General features: G+C 41.5%; 2 protein-coding genes across 3 annotated transcripts; one reads left to right on the plus strand and one right to left on the minus strand.

Moving 5' to 3' along the window:
* Positions 1–1,487: 1,487 nt before the first annotated feature.
* Positions 1,488–14,097, minus strand: mettl25 (methyltransferase like 25). The gene is made up of 12 exons (XM_084573483.1): positions 13,843–14,097; positions 13,033–13,215; positions 12,796–12,902; positions 12,159–12,719; positions 11,733–11,880; positions 9,848–9,942; positions 7,703–7,732; positions 7,090–7,163; positions 5,978–6,071; positions 5,654–5,728; positions 5,162–5,233; positions 1,488–2,114 (listed from the first exon to the last, which is right to left on the minus strand). The coding sequence occupies exons 1-12, from the start codon at positions 14,057–14,059 to the stop codon at positions 2,007–2,009; spliced, it is 1,764 nt and encodes a 587-aa protein (XP_084429609.1). The 5' UTR covers positions 14,060–14,097; the 3' UTR covers positions 1,488–2,006.
* ccdc59 (coiled-coil domain containing 59) lies at positions 13,992–16,437 on the plus strand. 2 transcript variants are annotated; one of them, XM_084573485.1, is made up of 5 exons: positions 13,992–14,097; positions 14,726–14,887; positions 15,159–15,543; positions 15,653–15,761; positions 15,876–16,437. In XM_084573485.1, exons 2-5 carry the CDS (start codon positions 14,740–14,742, stop codon positions 16,038–16,040), a joined length of 807 nt encoding a protein of 268 aa, XP_084429611.1. In that variant the 5' UTR covers positions 13,992–14,097; positions 14,726–14,739; the 3' UTR covers positions 16,041–16,437. The 2 variants fall into 2 exon arrangements, with proteins under 2 accessions (XP_084429611.1, XP_084429610.1); XM_084573484.1 differs by lacking the exon at positions 13,992–14,097 and having other exon boundaries at positions 14,647–14,887; positions 15,876–16,436.

A 16,437-nucleotide genomic window follows, 5' to 3' on the forward strand; every position in this document is an offset into this window, starting at 1 on the left:
ACGGTTGAATATATATCGTTAAATAAACTCAAGAATCCCTTTGCTGGCGCTACATGTTCCAGATGTGCTAATTTAAAAACTCATTCAGCAATATTAGTGTATGTTTAGCTTGGTTTGATCAAATTTGTAATCAGCCATTGCACTGAAAGGCAGTAGCTGGAGCTTTTAACTATTTAGTCATTACAATAGATATTTACTGCCTTATTCTATTTTTTTGTATCTTGCACTGTTGTTCCCTGCCGCTGTAACACCCTAATTTCCCCACGGGGATGAATGAAGTCCTAACTTATCTTAACTTATCTTATTACTTTTACTTATTTCAACCATATGCAGGTGAAAATTAGCTTTCGTGGCTAAATCATGGTACATTTACAGGATGGGCACTCATGTTAATTGATGTGCACTGTCCGTGTTTAGTGGTTCCATCCATCATTTTTTGCTATTTTGACTTATCCATTAAGCTAAGTTTAGCTACATTTCAACTACTAGCTGTTAGTTTAAGCTACGTATCTATTAGCATTAGCTATGTCAACCATTTATTATTACTAGCTAACTATGTCAAACATTTAACTTCTTACTTCTTACTATTTGTGTCCATTGTTGTATTTGTATTTCAACCACTACGCAATTATCTACATATTTAGCTAAATATTTTAAATATTTAACGAGCATTGTTAGCTATACTATTTATCCATTACTGCTTTTTCAACCATTTAACTATTACTTTTAACAGTTTCATCCATTTGTCAATTGTTTTAGCTAAATATTTAAAAATCTTTAGCTATTACAAATTTAGCCTGGAAGGACAGGCTTGTTGGTCAGGCTAGTTACTTTTAGCTATTCCAAACAATAAAGAACAACCGTCACAACAACCGCTTTTTCAAACATTGGTCCATTAGCATTAGCTATTTCAAATATTTGTTCGTTAGCTATTTCAACCATCATGATGTTTTGATAGAAATATCAACCATTTAGCTAGTACTTTTAGCATTAGCAAGTTCAACCATTTAGCTAATGCTTTCAACTAATAAACTGTTACTTTTAGTTATTTAAACGATGTGTTGGCCTATTACTGTTACAGCCTATTGTTGCAGTTATGTAGGCATTACTTTTGGCTACTTAACTGTAGGGCTATATTATAACTATTAATCACTTTGCCTTCTCTTAGCTGAATCTATTCTACTCGCTAACTTCTCTGTGTACTCATATAGCTTGATCTTCAAGTGTTATACTCTAAGGTTTTCCCCAAAAAATTACTTGAAGTTCTCCTGGTTGGAGATAAAGAAGTTGAATTTAAATACAGTAAAATACAGTTGGAATAATAGGAATACTGTTCTGACATAGTGTGATGAATTTGGTGGGAAAATGTTTTAATTCCCCATCTTTCTCCATCTATCTGTGTCCATTCAGCTTTACTGTCGTTCCCACAACCGTAATTCATGTGTGCACTCAAAGCTAAAACATTTGCGTTAAACATGTAAGAACATGATTTATTGAATGACCAAGAACAAAGCATAACAGAAGTAAACATTAAAAAAGAAGTCAAGGGCGCCTCTTGCCCAGCCTATCGTTTCCCCTACTTCCTGGTTAGGGAGCCTAGAAATGGACTTTGCAGACCTGTCGAGGGGATCAGATCCTCCCAAAATCCCACAATGCCCCTGGCTCCCTGAATGGTCCTTAAAAACAAGTGTTTTCTCTAGAGTCACTCAAACTTGAAGACAAAAGCCTGCAATGGACGTAATTCAATCAAACAGACGGGACAGTTTTTCCAGGTGTTTTTGAGCACTTGGCTTTTTAGTGACTTCACACAAAAACTTTGTGCTGCTCACAGAGAACAAGATCAAAGCCAAGAACCTCACATTCTTTCATCAATAACAGTATTTTAAACAAAATTACTGAAATAAAAAATAAAATCATACATATTATTAAAACAGGCAAGCAAGAATGCAATCACTTTTAAAGTGTAATCCCCGAATCAGTGTATTACAATCATGTGCCTAAGTTGTTCAGCTTGTGGTCCTCTTTCCATAACTCTTGAGACCGACAACGGCATAACATCTTGGCGACAGCAGGGGTTCAAACAGTTGCACCAGAGCAGAGAATGATACACCCTCCTGCAGAAAAACACGTAAAACAATAACTCACAACAGAAATGAATGAAAAACACATGGATGTATTTATATATATAAAAAATCTGTCTTCTCCAGTTTAGTTTGGCTTTGTGGCCCTTGGCGTCCTCTCCTCTCCTCTGTGATGTTTTCTCTATTAACGATTTATCTATTGAATCCTCAAAGGAAAAATATCTATACAAATGTTGATTCCTTTTCATTTTTCGTTTGTTTTCCTTGGTAGCTAGGTAACTACTGTGTTTGCAAAGCAGTCACACCATTTAAATAGCCTAAATTAGCTATTGTTGCTGTGGTATCTGACATTAGCTGAGTCTTATTTGCTACTCTTAGTATTAGATATTATTTAGATCTACTGTAAGTACCTGCGATGGAGATTCTGCTTGGACCTAAAGTGACTAATGGGAAAGAGTGCTTGCTGCATTCACAATCACTTAGTGAAATGCATAATCAGCCTGCTAACATATTGACAATGCTAATGGACGATGGGAATGGTTTTGGTTTTGCATCACCAATCTAAAGGCATGGGCACACCAAACCGATGTGACGTTTCCTCATGTCATGCAAATTACACTTGCATGACAAACAAAACTGAACACACCGCAAAGACTACAGCCAACGGCCATGAGGCACATCCATTTCTGTGCTTGCATAAGAGGAAATAATTGCTCGTACTAGCTGTGTCATGGTTCTGAATTTTGAATATTCCGTTACCCTGTTTGGTTTTCTTTGTTTACTGTTTTATTTTGTCTTGTGTTACTTCCTGTGTCCCCCCCCCCCTTTGGTTGCTGGATTGGTTTCTCCTTGTGTGCTCCTCCCTCATTTTCAAATCCAGTTTCACCTGTGTCTCGTCACCCCTCTGCCATTCCCTTTGTTCTCTGCATCATCTGCAATCTTTGCCCTGTTCTGAATTTGTGTTCTTGGATTACCCTCGCTCTCAACTGCAGCATCTTTAGTTCCCTGTTTTGTAAGTTGTCACTAAATACAGTTTGTTTCCTACTTCTGCCTCATCCCTCTGTGTCCTGCATTTGGGTCCCACCTCACCGGAAATCGTGACAAGCTGCTGGCAGTAGTCTGTATTCGTCATTTGGCCAACTCAACATGCTGGGGTCAGATTAGTGGCAGTGATGTGTGACACTCTGCAAAAACTGCAGCTACAGATGCTCCCCAATGGCCGACAAACAGCCGACCGTTAGCTTGGTGTGTCGTGGCCTTAAAACCAGAAACCTCACAGTGACGCTACAAGAGATGTTAGACAATTGCCAGGTTATTAGGACTCACTGCCTGAGCAGTAAAATCTCCAAACACATGATAACCAATGTATATTTCATTGTCCACTGTTGATCCACTGATCTTTGAGACAACCACATCAGAACACAGAGTATTCAGCCTGCATGGTCAGAACAATCATGACACATAGAAATTACCTGATATTCAGTCCTGAATGATGCCAATCAATATGTAAAAATGTGTTTTCAATCAAAAGGCGCAAAGCTAACACACGCGGTCACGAACACGCTCCAGCACATTTATCATCACATGGATCACATTAACATACATCCATCGCCTCCTCTCTTTCTTCTCCGCACCTCCTCGAGGGACATCTCCTAAAGCTGACCAGCTCTCTTGATGTTACATATTTTGATTACGCGACCCAGTTAAGGAAGCCCATCTGACATACAATCACGTGTAATCAGAACTTCAAAGCTTTCGGATCGTACATCTCTCGTCCCAGCGACTCAGAACGAAGATTACCGTGTTGTGTTTGGCTGCACTAGCGCGGGACGATAAATTGCAGGCTGGCCGACACCTATATTCGTGTCCGGATTGAAAAGAGGTTTCCAGATTTCAGCTGAGATTTCCGCGTGTTCCCTTTCATCATGCAAAAATAAAATCCCAATCAACGGGCTGTACAAGCAAATAATAAAGATGAATCCAGCTGAAAAAGAGTAAAAAGTAAAAAGAGAATAGCTGTGACATGGATTACATAATGGGGGAACAGTTTGGTATTTGACATCATTGTGTTTTCATTAGTTTTATGTTTCCATTCCAGGTAACATTAGACCTTATGTCCTTCAATATGACTCATGTATCCCAGGCCTTGTCATGATAGTGCATAATACTTCCTCAGCACCATGGAGCTGGTCCACATCGCCCTGCCAAACTGCATTCACAAAACAATGCATCCAAAGGCCACGACATGACAAGATGACAATCAGCTGCTTGATGGGGTCGGGCCACTGGGGAGCATCTGTGACCTGAGCTTTTCCGGCAACGTGAGGCCAAGTCACAGTCAGCCTTCACTGCCAGTACTTCTTGGATGTCGGTTAAGGTTTTTCAGACTAAACAGTTCTGCGGACAGCCAAGGGTTACCTGGCATTTGCACATTAACAGGAGACCTGAAGTGTGGGACATACAGCAAAGTTGCATGACAGCTCAATAAAGAGTGGAGTTCACTGTCCGTCCATATGTCCACGTTTTTAGGCTTGTGTTAAGAGCTGGGGTTTATTGCAATGCTAAATGCCAGTTGCCGGTGCTGCAATTCTGTGTTTGTCAACTCAACGTACACTTACGTCTATCAGGCATAACATTATGACCAACTTTCTAATATTGTGTAGGTCTCCCTTGTGCGTCCAAAACAGTCGTGACTCATCAGAGAATGGACATGGTCCTTCTGAGGGTGTCCTGTGGTGTCTGGCAACAGAATGTTGTTAGTGGGGGCCTTTGGGTCCTATGGGTTGAGGGGAGGGTTCTCTTTGGATCATCCCGCAGACACTTAATCAGCTTGGGATCTAGTAAATTTGGCTGCTGCTATCAAGGAGTGTTATTGCTATTGGGTGGGGGTGCCTGGTCTGGTCTAGGTGGGTGTCTAAATAACATCTACACCAACTCCAGGTCCAAAAGTTTCCCAGCAGAACACTGCATTGTCACAAGATGGTCAATGTTGTCAACAGTATCAACAGTCAAAGGAACTATTAAAAAGTTCCTCCAGTCTAGACGAGCTTATTGCTGAGACATCTCTTGAGTGATTGTACCTGTTCTTTCAGGTAGCAGAGGCGATCAAGGAGAATTAGACCTTCAATGCAGGGAGCAAGTGTCACCTTCAACTACACAAAGAAACAAAGAAAGAAAACCATTATTCTATTGTATTCAGTAATGTTTTCATACGGAACATTAAGAAAACTATGGTAACTTTTAAACTACATACTGAAATCCCACCCTGACTTGTTTCGTCCCAGTAGCTGATGGGCAATTCCGAAAAACCATTTCCCTGTTTAATGTCATGAAAGAAATCCGGTATACTGTCTGGCACCACAATTAGCGGCCCCCGAAGAAACCGGAGACTGGGTTTCTGCCCGCTCTGAGCAATCATTGGGGCATTATTTCCCCGCAGACTGCAATGATCTCACTTAGTGGTTTGTAATTTATTGGTATTTTACAGGAATACTTTTCAGGATTTTTTTTTACAATAAGTTTACACAGGTTGATGTGGTTGAAGGTGTGTATAAAGATTAGACGGCACTTACCATGTTAAATGCGTGCATCTCGCTCTTTTGCGCACTGTATGTGTCATGGTAATCCTGGATTTCACGGTCTGAAAGCTGAACGGGGAGTTCGGTATTTTGCGTGAGTGACTCAGAAGATGTGGGCATTGAATACGGATAAAAGAACTGAGAGGAACATTACAGAGAGAAATACGTAGGACAAACCTCCTCTACATGCAACATCCTAAACCGTGAGAACGCCTTTACATCTTACTGAACTCTCATGTGTTTCGAGTTTCGAAATAATGAGGAAATCTAGAGCTGAAAATGCAGAAGGCACCACGGCTGGTATATTCTGCTCCTGACCTTTGATTCATCCAGCTCCAGTCTGCGTAGGGCTCGCCGAACATAGTCCACAAAAGATTTCGCCTTGGAGTAGACGTTTCCAACTCGCTTTTCACTGTGGAGCAAACACAATTTCTTAGTCTCTGGACGCCCTCTGTGAAATAAACAACCTTCACCTTCCTGCGACCTCTACTTTAAAAAAATTGCACCTTAGCAATCACTTTTAAAGGACTAACAATGATGAATAGACGCCGTTTAGCGAATCTAGTGGACGTTCATTGCCAATTTGATGGTAGTTATTAAACTGAAGGTCGTAGGGCAGCAGAGTCCAGGCAGTTCTTTGTGTCTTTTTGGTGTCTTTTGTCAAAGTCTGCAGCATTTCCTTCCCTTGTTCAGATCACCAAAGATCTGCACCAGACTGGCAGGTATTTCAAGTATTATGGATGTAAAGCACTGCATAGCGATGTAAGACAAAGGACAAACAGGATGGTGCTTTAAGACTCTTTAATACTGTACTCATGTACCACCACTAGGCTGATATTTTTTGGTAGATGTTGAAATATCTCAACAGGTATTGTATATTGGAATGACTTCTGTGAAATCTGATACAATTGTTTTCCTCTTAGGATAAACTAGGATTAACTCTGATGACTTGTAGCCCATCAGTGGTTTGGCCAACGCTTTGGTACCATTTGGTTTCGAGCAAAAATGTTTGTCTTTGAATGAAATACTTAAATGACCAATTATCTACGTTCTTGTCAATTAATTTTCTGTGCATTAACGAATTTGTTCCTTCACTGCAAACTCATTTCGCCACTCTCGGGTCAGTGATTCATTAGGCCTGACTCGACGCTGAACTAAAACCCGGTCAGCGACAGAGAACATATGACTTGTGTTTGCAAGTCTTGGTTCATTTGTAACGCAAATACACCAGAAACGAAAACTTTTCCTTTCTGGTTCAGGACAAAGAAAACAAACCCCCTGAATGGCTACGGAGGCTCCGTGCTTGTTCTGTTCATTCTCACAAAATACGGCTGTTACTCGACACTGAGGGGGAACAAAATGTCATGCGTTGCTGTAATTTCTCGTACTGCCGTAACCTTCAAGTCCAGATGTATATTCCTGTGTATTACCTTTTATATGAGCTGTAGTGGTCCCTCAGAATAACGTGAAGGACCGCGCGGTAGAACAGAGACTCCATCTGAATCTGCAGAAAAACATATTTATTTGACGTAATGCTGCATTTTCCGTATTAAAGGTTTCTTATTCTTTTCATCCGGCGTGTCTACAAATGGTTGGACGAACATTTCCGACTCTGCACACCATGCAACACTAGCAGGCAATCAAGCCTGTTTTTGGATTTAGACCTCCGCTCCAGCAAGTAATCAATCTTTCCGTGATTGCATTAATATTTATAAACATTCCATATTAATGGCTGCGGGGATCATGTATCAGCTTTGGCATGGAGCTCTACGTTTCAAATAAATACACTGTAGTCAGTCACAGACTTAAAACAATAGCAGAATTGATGGGCTGATTGTTTGAATGCATGCAGGAGATCTACAGTGAAGATAATGCAGCGCTGGGCGATTGTGAACGCCCCTATTTGTAGTTTGAAATAACTTGATGGACTTGTTTAGATGAGTTTAATGACAGTTTAGAGAAAGACATCCAACTCCCATTCTTGGAGGATGACGACTATTAGTTCATGATATTGATTACAATTACTGTGCGTGACTGACTTACCCCTTGGCCCAGTGAGACTCTCTCCAGTGCCTGTTTTATAGAAAAATAGCAAAGCGTTACGACAAAGTGTTTCCTGGAAAAAGTAGCCACTCAAAAAGTCTTTCATCCACATGCTGTGCGTACTGTTCACTGAAAAGCCAAAACATTAGGACCACAGCTGACTGAATGGACTAAAGGACTTATGGTCCATTTGCGGAGATCTCTGAAGGTATGCCACTGTATTTGGCACCAAACTGTTAGCGAAATATCCTAAAAGTCATGGAAGTTTCAAGGAGGAGCTGCTGCAGATGAGACTCGTCCTTGCACATTCCCCCAACACCTCGTTGCCTGTGTTACAAATCAACCAGTCTTTACGTTAAGTGGTGACCGCCGGATGAAAACGTTGGTGGTTGCTGGTACAGAAATACGTCTCGTCTGCAACAGATTTTTTTAAACACAAATGCAGCTGAATATTGTATGATGACAACCCCAAAAAAGACACCAAAGACAAATTGGAGCAAGCATCAACCAGTTCCGTAAAACACCTCTTATGGATTAACTAGCATTTAATGTTGACTGGTGACCATTGGTTGATATTGTACGCTGAAATGTCTGCTACGTCTACTACTCCAATCAGTTTTCTCATTATAATAAGAGATATTAATTGTTTTCAACAGCTCCGGTAATCAATCAAATGCCGTTGACTGTTAAATTTGGCTTATGGTTACCCAAAAAAGACGTCGGACAGAGAAATTTGAAGTACGTTCTGCCAGTTTACAGAGAACACAGAAAGCACCTTTTACACAAACTTACACAAACTCTTCTGCTTTTCCAACAGTTTTCTTAACTCCAGTAATCCCCAATGATTTCGACTGACAGTCCGCAGTTCCGTCAGAACCGTTCGAGATTCTAGCTAGCTAGTTTTTATGTTATGTTGTTGTTACTACCAGCAATCACCACAACACTTTCAGCCAGTGGTTGCCAGTGAAGTAGTAGATCTGTATCACCAGTTCAGTGTATGGTTTGGGATTTGGTTTGGGTCTGCCTCTGACTGGAAGCACCCAACAAAACGTCTCAGAGAGGCTCCAGATTAGTTGTCTAGGCATGGCCGTCGTCAAATTCGCTCTGGTCTTCAAACCAACACACCGACTACAGGAATCAACTGTTCAATTACCATCTGATAAAATCCAGATCTTGACAGGCACCATTGTTACAAACATGCAACAAATCACTAAGTTCATCTGGCCTCAACCTTTTTCAGTCTCCAATGCTGTAATGAACATCAACCGTCAACTGTTTGTCCGTCCATTTTTTTCTTCTTCAGTATTTTTAATTTAATAACAACAACAACAATATGCGCTTGTGCAACAGTCTAACTGCAACTCTGTAACCTTGTTGGTCATGCTTGGTCATTTTGTAATGTTTTTGCTCGTGGTTTGAACACAGCCTTACGAGATAATAGTATTTACTTAATCTGTGAATGGCCGTACTGTTTTGGGTCATCTGCGTGTAGCGCAGGGAATAAAAGGACTCTTCACACTCAGTCAGAGGTTTCTGTTTCAGCCATTACAGTCGAAATGTGAATATATTAAAGGGGAACTACCGTTTTTTACAACCTTGACCTTATTTCTGACATAAAATATGATCGTTTACTCACCCATATAAGTTTGGTGTCATTTGTAGTCATTCGGGAGATATTTAGATTCACGTATATCCATATAGTGAGAGTGACTGGGGCACCATAACGCATTATCTGCCGCGAAACTCTATCATTTCACCAATATTTTATTCCCCGTCGAGTCCAGAGTAATCTGTTATCATCATCCGGGGTCTGTAGATTGACCTACTAACCTCTGACCTGAACAGGTAACTCTGGACTCAACGGGGAATAGCACTAGCGTGTCATAACAAAATATTGGTGAAATGAACGAGTTTCGTGGCAGATAATACGTTACTTAGAGGCTGCGTTTCGGTGCCCCATTCACTCCCACTATATGGATATATGCGGAACTAATCATCTTACGAACGACTCCAAATTACACCAAGGTTATATGGGTGAGTAAACGATCGTATTTTATGCCAGAAATAAGGTCCAGGTTGTAAAAAACGGTAGTTACCCTTTAAAGGTGCCGCTGTGGATGTTTTCTTCATATCATCCAAACTCACCAAACACGCAGACATCCTGGCATTTCTGCCACAGAACCAGGACTGCTCGCGGAGGTACTGGCTCAGAGGGAAGCCACACATACTGTGCAAACACTCTGTAGAGGGGACACACAGAGGTAACAGACGTATATTAATTGATTGGTTGATTAGTTGGGGCTTATTAAGTTTAAAAAAAAATTGCAGGGTGTATGAATTTTAAATATTTGCCAGCGAACCAAGTTAGCAGGGGGAGAATATCCTGATTCGATCCATAGCAATCTGTTTCACTGAAATACCAGCAGTCAGTTAAGCTTAGTTGAGCACAGATGTTCAACGTATGGAGAAACAGCAGGCCTAGCGTGACCATAATATTCACTATGGTTTAGGTGAGTCTCACAAACATCTTGTAAGATATTAAGTTTTAGAGATGCTGCAGTTGATACCTTTCGGAGAGCCGGGACATCTGTTTCCTTCTATTGTGCTAAGCTAAGCTAACCATCTCTTGGCAGTAGCTTTATATGAAGACAAAAAATATCCCTGCAGGAATAAAAACACAAAAGAATCTCCCAAAATGTCACACTTTTCCTGTTTTTCTGACTGTAAAATAAATTGGAATTGGTGACCTCGGACTATTATTGCAAGGAAAGGTGAGTTATTTTAACACAAACATACACGGATTCCCTGTGGGAGGGTACTGAGTGTGACAGCTAGGCATCCTTTTTATGTCATTTCTGAAAGGGTCAGTGACTAAGGCCAAGGCACGGTGAATCCGTAGGGATGCTGTCAAAGGAAGCACTAATAACATGTGCAGCTGTGGGCTCTCGCAGACTGCTCCGGACACGTTAGCGGACGGGGTCAGCGTCCCTTCTGTCCGGCACACGGATGCTGACAGGCACCGTGACTACGTAGCAGCTAAATTTGTCCAACATGTGAAATGGTCATGTAAATGCAATGAAATGTCTGGACAGGAACACAGGTTTGGGATGATAGGTACTAGTGAACAACGCACTTCAGGACTAAATGAGCATATGTATGACTAAGTTCTGCAACAAAGCTTTTCAGCTCTTCAGTTCCTTTTTTTTAGGGTGAGGCAGGACACCACGAGAGCTGGCCTGTTGCCCAGACTGCACTGTAAGACCAACAGGGGAGCGAATGTGTGTGCAAGTGCAAGCGAAGGCCTTTCGTTCGCTTCTCTGAGCGATCAGGTTCGAGAAACGAGCGCGGAAAGGACTGGTTTCAATCAGCCGTCATGATATCATCTGCCGCTCTTGGCTGACTCCGAGGCGGCCCGCAATGACGCGAGTGTCGAAGGTCGCGCCGTTAACAAGGGATGACGCGATGACGCGTCGGCCGCTCTCTTCGCAGATGCGCAGAGGCCACGGTCACAGCATGAGGACACATGTAGACCATTTCATACCTCATAAACCGCGGAGCTAGAAGGGATATCTGAAACAGGGGATGGTTTTCTGCGCACGATCCTGCGATTTGGCACCTGCACTAAGGGCCGAGCCATTTCTGCTTAGACGTCCAAAGTTATGAGTGAAGATGAAATACTACACACACCCTGCAGAATAATAAAGGTCAAAATAACTCTCATTTCAGAGGCTTTAAGCAGCCATCCTAAATCCATGAATTCACTGTAATGACTCTACCAGGGGCTTTCTGGGCTCAAGCTGATCTCCAGAGGGGTAAACTCGTCCAAGTCTCTAGACTCTTCATGGAATATTTGACTTGTTTACTATAAAATATGATTATAAGCATTTATGTGGGAAGATGACAGAACCATTCAGATAACATCAGAGCAGTGAGGAGGTGTCTGATGTGAGTGATTAAGAAAGAGAGAGAAAAACAGCCTGTGAGCTTTAGAGAGCTTTAGAGAGCACTGTATCTCCGAGTGTGTCGTTACCCTGTCCGGCGGGGTCAAACTCCTCAGACAGCAGGTGATAGCAGCAGCCCACGCTGCAGACTGCCGACAGCTCCGGTTTAGCCGCAAACATCCTCAGGGTGCTGGGAGCCAGGTCGCCGCACGTGTGCAGGCCGACCATGACCGCATCCTGGAGGCGTCCCGCGGCGAAAAGGGGAGAGCAGAAGAAGAGGCGTCGGGGTGAAGGGGTGGAGATCGATGGTGAAATTTATTGATGGTGACGTGCTGCAGATTTGGCGTCGCATTCACAACCCACACTCGCTCCAGTAATTCAAACTCCAGCCGCTCTGGCATGCTTGTAATTTTAGGAGCTGCTGTGGGAATCTTTGCTACTATACCGTACAGCTGCACCAACACACACCTCATTTACTTCCCAAATTTACTTCTTTTTCTTTTGGATTTGCTTACCTCTAACTCGCAGATGAGCTCTCGCAGCTCAGTTTCAGCAGTAACGTAAGATGTGAGCGGTGAGTACACGGCGCTGTCGGTTTTGTTCTGAGCTTTCCTCTCCAGGTTCTCCCTCTTCCTCCTCTCCCTCTCCTCAGCACTGAGCTGACTTGGGGGAACTCTGGGGGATGTAGGCTGTATCACATCCTCTGACAGGGCGCTAAGGAAGAGCTCCTCTGTTTCTGGAGTTTGCTCTGAATTTTCCCCTTCCACTGACGAGCTAATTAACACCTTCTCCTCCTCCTGGGATCCTGCTCCATCAACACGTAAAACATCTTCATCTACATTCAGCCCAGGTTTTAGTTCTACTGACTCCTCCTGAGAGGGATGCGTGTTCTCTCCTCGTGTCCTTGCAGCTTTGGTGTGTTTCTGGTACGCCCTGCTGAACTTCTTTAGCTTCCTGTTCCTCTCCTGAGCGCCATGGGTGTTAGTGCTGGAGGAGTCAATGCCATAGACCCGAAGGCCGTACTGAAGAGACAGAAAGGAGCTCAGGTAGCCTTTCCCTGAGCCCACGTCTATCACCTGGGGAAAAAAATGCAAGTTTAACGTTTTTGCAAGCAGATATGAACAAGAATAATCCAAATACTTAAAAATCTACCTGTCTGACTCCACAATGCTGGGCCAAACAGGCCACGACCTCCGACATGGACAGGACTTCATGGGATTTCTTAGAGTTCATGAACTCATCTGGGTCCAGCTCAGCACCTGGGTTACACGGAACAATGTGCATCAGGTCCCAAATCAATCCCATGACAGCACAGAGTTACGGTCAGGATTTTAGATGGACAATCCTTGACTGGTTTCCTACTCTCAGCATGCGTTCATTCTCTCCTACCTAACGCCGCTGGTGGAGCGCCAGAGTCGGACCCGTTCCCTCTGAGCTCCTGCAGTAGCTCATCCCTGCTCATGCAGACTCCAAGGCCGGGGAGAGAGTGGGCCTTGGCTGCCTGCAGAAGTTCATGAGTATCAACCAGCCGGTTTGTATCACTGCAAAACCCGTACGTGTTCCCGGACTGTTCTGTTGAAGAAGACAGATGTAGACATATTATGTAGACATATTAAGAGAAGTTGCACGAGAAGTTTATAGAAGATCCTAGCAATTTACACATTCATTCAAATTAGGCCACGACTGTTTTTTTTTTTTCAGACATGAAGACAGCTTTGCTCCAAGTACATATTTCTAATCTAATTTCACCATTGTTGATAATACAATTTAGAGAAAAAAGAAACAATAAACTCATTGTCACACTCACACTTCAATGGAACTACATTGGAACAACATTTGAACCCTATGAAAATATAATTCATGGGATTAGAGGTAATTGAAACAACATTTTCCATTAATCTTTCGATTTGGAAATGTTGTATTTATAAATGTGCCTAATTACTTAATTAATAGCTCTGTTGTTTAGAAAAGCAGCAAATGTTTACCTAAAAAAACACCACATATAATCGTTTTCAATGTATTTTTTGATTGACTAATTGATTAATCGACTGGCAGTTAGTTTTTCTGACAACTAAAAAGTTGTTGTAAAAAATAAATCTCTAATAATAATAATAATAATAATAAATAATAACAATAATAAAAGTTTGCCGTTTTATTTTTATTTTTTTTGTTCGCTGTCATCACACCAAGTGTATTTACCGGGTCCTTTGTGCTGCGGCTCCCTCTGCCGGTCGCTATGGGAACTCACGGCTGACAGCACCTCCTCTGGAGTCACGGCCACGAACCGTTTCCACACGTCCTGAGTGTAAAACTCCACAGTGTGAGCGTTGGCGATGGTTAGAGTCGCAGACAGAAACCGCTTGACTTCATCTATCTGTCGTTGAATTTCTGCGAGGCTGTGTGAGGAGGATTTCATGTTAAAAGGCGCTTTAAAGAGGCACCTGAGTGAAGCATGTAGGTCTCCTGATGGTGATGCACGCCAGGCATTAATAGTCGATAATACTTCTCGATGACTTAAAAAAAAATCACGTATTTTATTTATTTATTCATTATAAAATAAGCGTTACATTCATACAATGCTACACTTGCTCACCCATTATAAAGAACATAGCTAATTATGGTTTTTAACACTTTAAATTATTAATTAAATTATTTTGACCATGTTTTAAAATACGAGCTGATGTGTGCAGATGTCTGTTCTATATTAATTTAAAAATACCCTTGTATCAGGTGAAATTTACAGACTCTGATATGAATATATACTGTATAAGTTTATTTTTTTATTGTATTTTTTTCTTAGTTTTTATTGTTATTTATATTTTCAATCTGTGTATAGCCGCTGTTGGAGTCAGTGAAGCCTAATTTCATTCAAATGTGCACTGCTGGTGTATATCTTTGAATGACAATTCAAATTAAAAACAATAATGATTAAAAAAAAATAAAAAATCTAAGACCCGATTTTCTATTGTCGACCTTTCACGTCTGTTTATTTCTACGTCATCAACCGGCGCCTGGGAAAGGAAACGACATGCTGCTGTTGAGTCTCGCAAGAAAGTTGTAAACATTGCACGTTTCCCGATAGGACTGAGAGCTGAAATGGCACCGACAGATCAAAAAATGAAGAATAAAAAGTTTACAGCCAAAGGTGGCAACTTGAAGAGACCACAAAACACCGCACAAGGTGTAAAAAAGAAGAGGAAATGGGTCCCTGACCACCAGGTGTTCGAAGGCAGCATTAAGGAAGGTAGGGATTTTTGTCTGCTCATACACATAAGCTGCTGTTAAAGGACTAAAGACCAGTTTGTCTAGCTGTATAGAGAAAAATAAGCAAAACTTGGGAAGTCTGTGTACAAATGTATGCCATTTTTTTTTGTCTAGACAAACATTAATGTGCCTTCTTAAACCATTTTATACTTGCCTGCTAAGAAATCTATATAAATTATCCATCTATTAATTTTACTAAATAAACTATCAGCTTTCACCTTTGTTTAATGTGCCTTTATCTTCTGTCTCAGGTCAAGGATTTGCTTTGAAGAGGAAGCAGAAAGTCAAATATGAGTACAACAAACTGCTGCGGAAAGAGAGGAAGAAGAGTAATAATAATAATAATAACCCAAGTGAGTCCAAACTGCTGTACAAAGAGGAGTATCCGGAACACCTCAGACATCTGTACGTGGCGGAGGCAGAGAAGCTTAGGAACGAAGTCTGGACCAACAGAGTGAACAGGAGCAAGATGAGAATGAAAGGGCAGGGGAGAGAGGCGGCCGAAAATGACGATGATGAAGTTGATGATGCAGCACAGCGGACTGGAGCGGGCGATGAGGAAGTCAGCGGTGAATCTGAGCTGAAGGAGTCTGTGTCTGGGGACGCAGAGCCATCAGAAACTAAAGATAAAGAAAGGTGATTATATATAAGTTGTAGCTTTATTCTGGATATTAGTAATCAGCTGTGCATTTCAAACAGTTCGGGAAGCACTAAGTGAGTCTGCTTCAATATGTTTTTTACTCAGCCTTCCAATAAGCAACCGCATGAAGAAAAAAATGCAGAAGAAGACGTCCTACCAGAAGACGAAAGAGGAGTTTGAGAGAATCAAAGAAAAGCAACAACGGAAGAAAGAGGTGATGTGCTTCTTTTAAAAAAGGTCAAAAAAAAAAAAATATATATATATATATATATCAGGATGGAAATCTGTCTTTTGCTGACACCCTCTCTTGTTAATGTTGCCCTTCCAGGAGTACCTGAAGAGCAAGCAGCAGAGAGAAGAAGCCATTCAGAAGTACAAGCAGAAAAAAATGGAGACATTTCAGATGCTGAGCAAAAAGACCAAGAAAGGACAGCCCAATCTGAACCTTCAGATGGAGTATTTGCTTCAAAAGATCCAAAGAACTGACAAATGAATCCTCCTCAGATGCCCTAGCGTGCTATGTAAACCCAGCTGAGGACTGTTGCTCCATCCCCAGGTCAACTGAAAGTTGTTTTGACAGATCGGTAGTGTTTCATTCCGGAAAACTGCTGCGACTGATTTTAATCTCAGACCACAAGATGGCATTGTAAGATATGGAGACATGGGAGAATGTGGCACTGTATTTTTATGAATAAATGTATTATATCCTGCAAAGTGTTGTTATTTTAAAACGGGCACTTTTAGCTAATTCCCATGATGCAAAATTAACCTGGGTTAAGTGATAAAACGTTATGCTTTTATTAGCGAATAAAACTGAATTTGCATACAAATGACGTAATAAATTCTGAAAATGTCACTTTATAGTTTCTAATTAAACTCCTACAACGGTA

Source organism: Chelon labrosus (assembly GCF_963514085.1).
Source record: "Chelon labrosus genome assembly, chromosome: 23".
NCBI classification, from domain to species: Eukaryota; Metazoa; Chordata; class Actinopteri; order Mugiliformes; family Mugilidae; genus Chelon; species Chelon labrosus.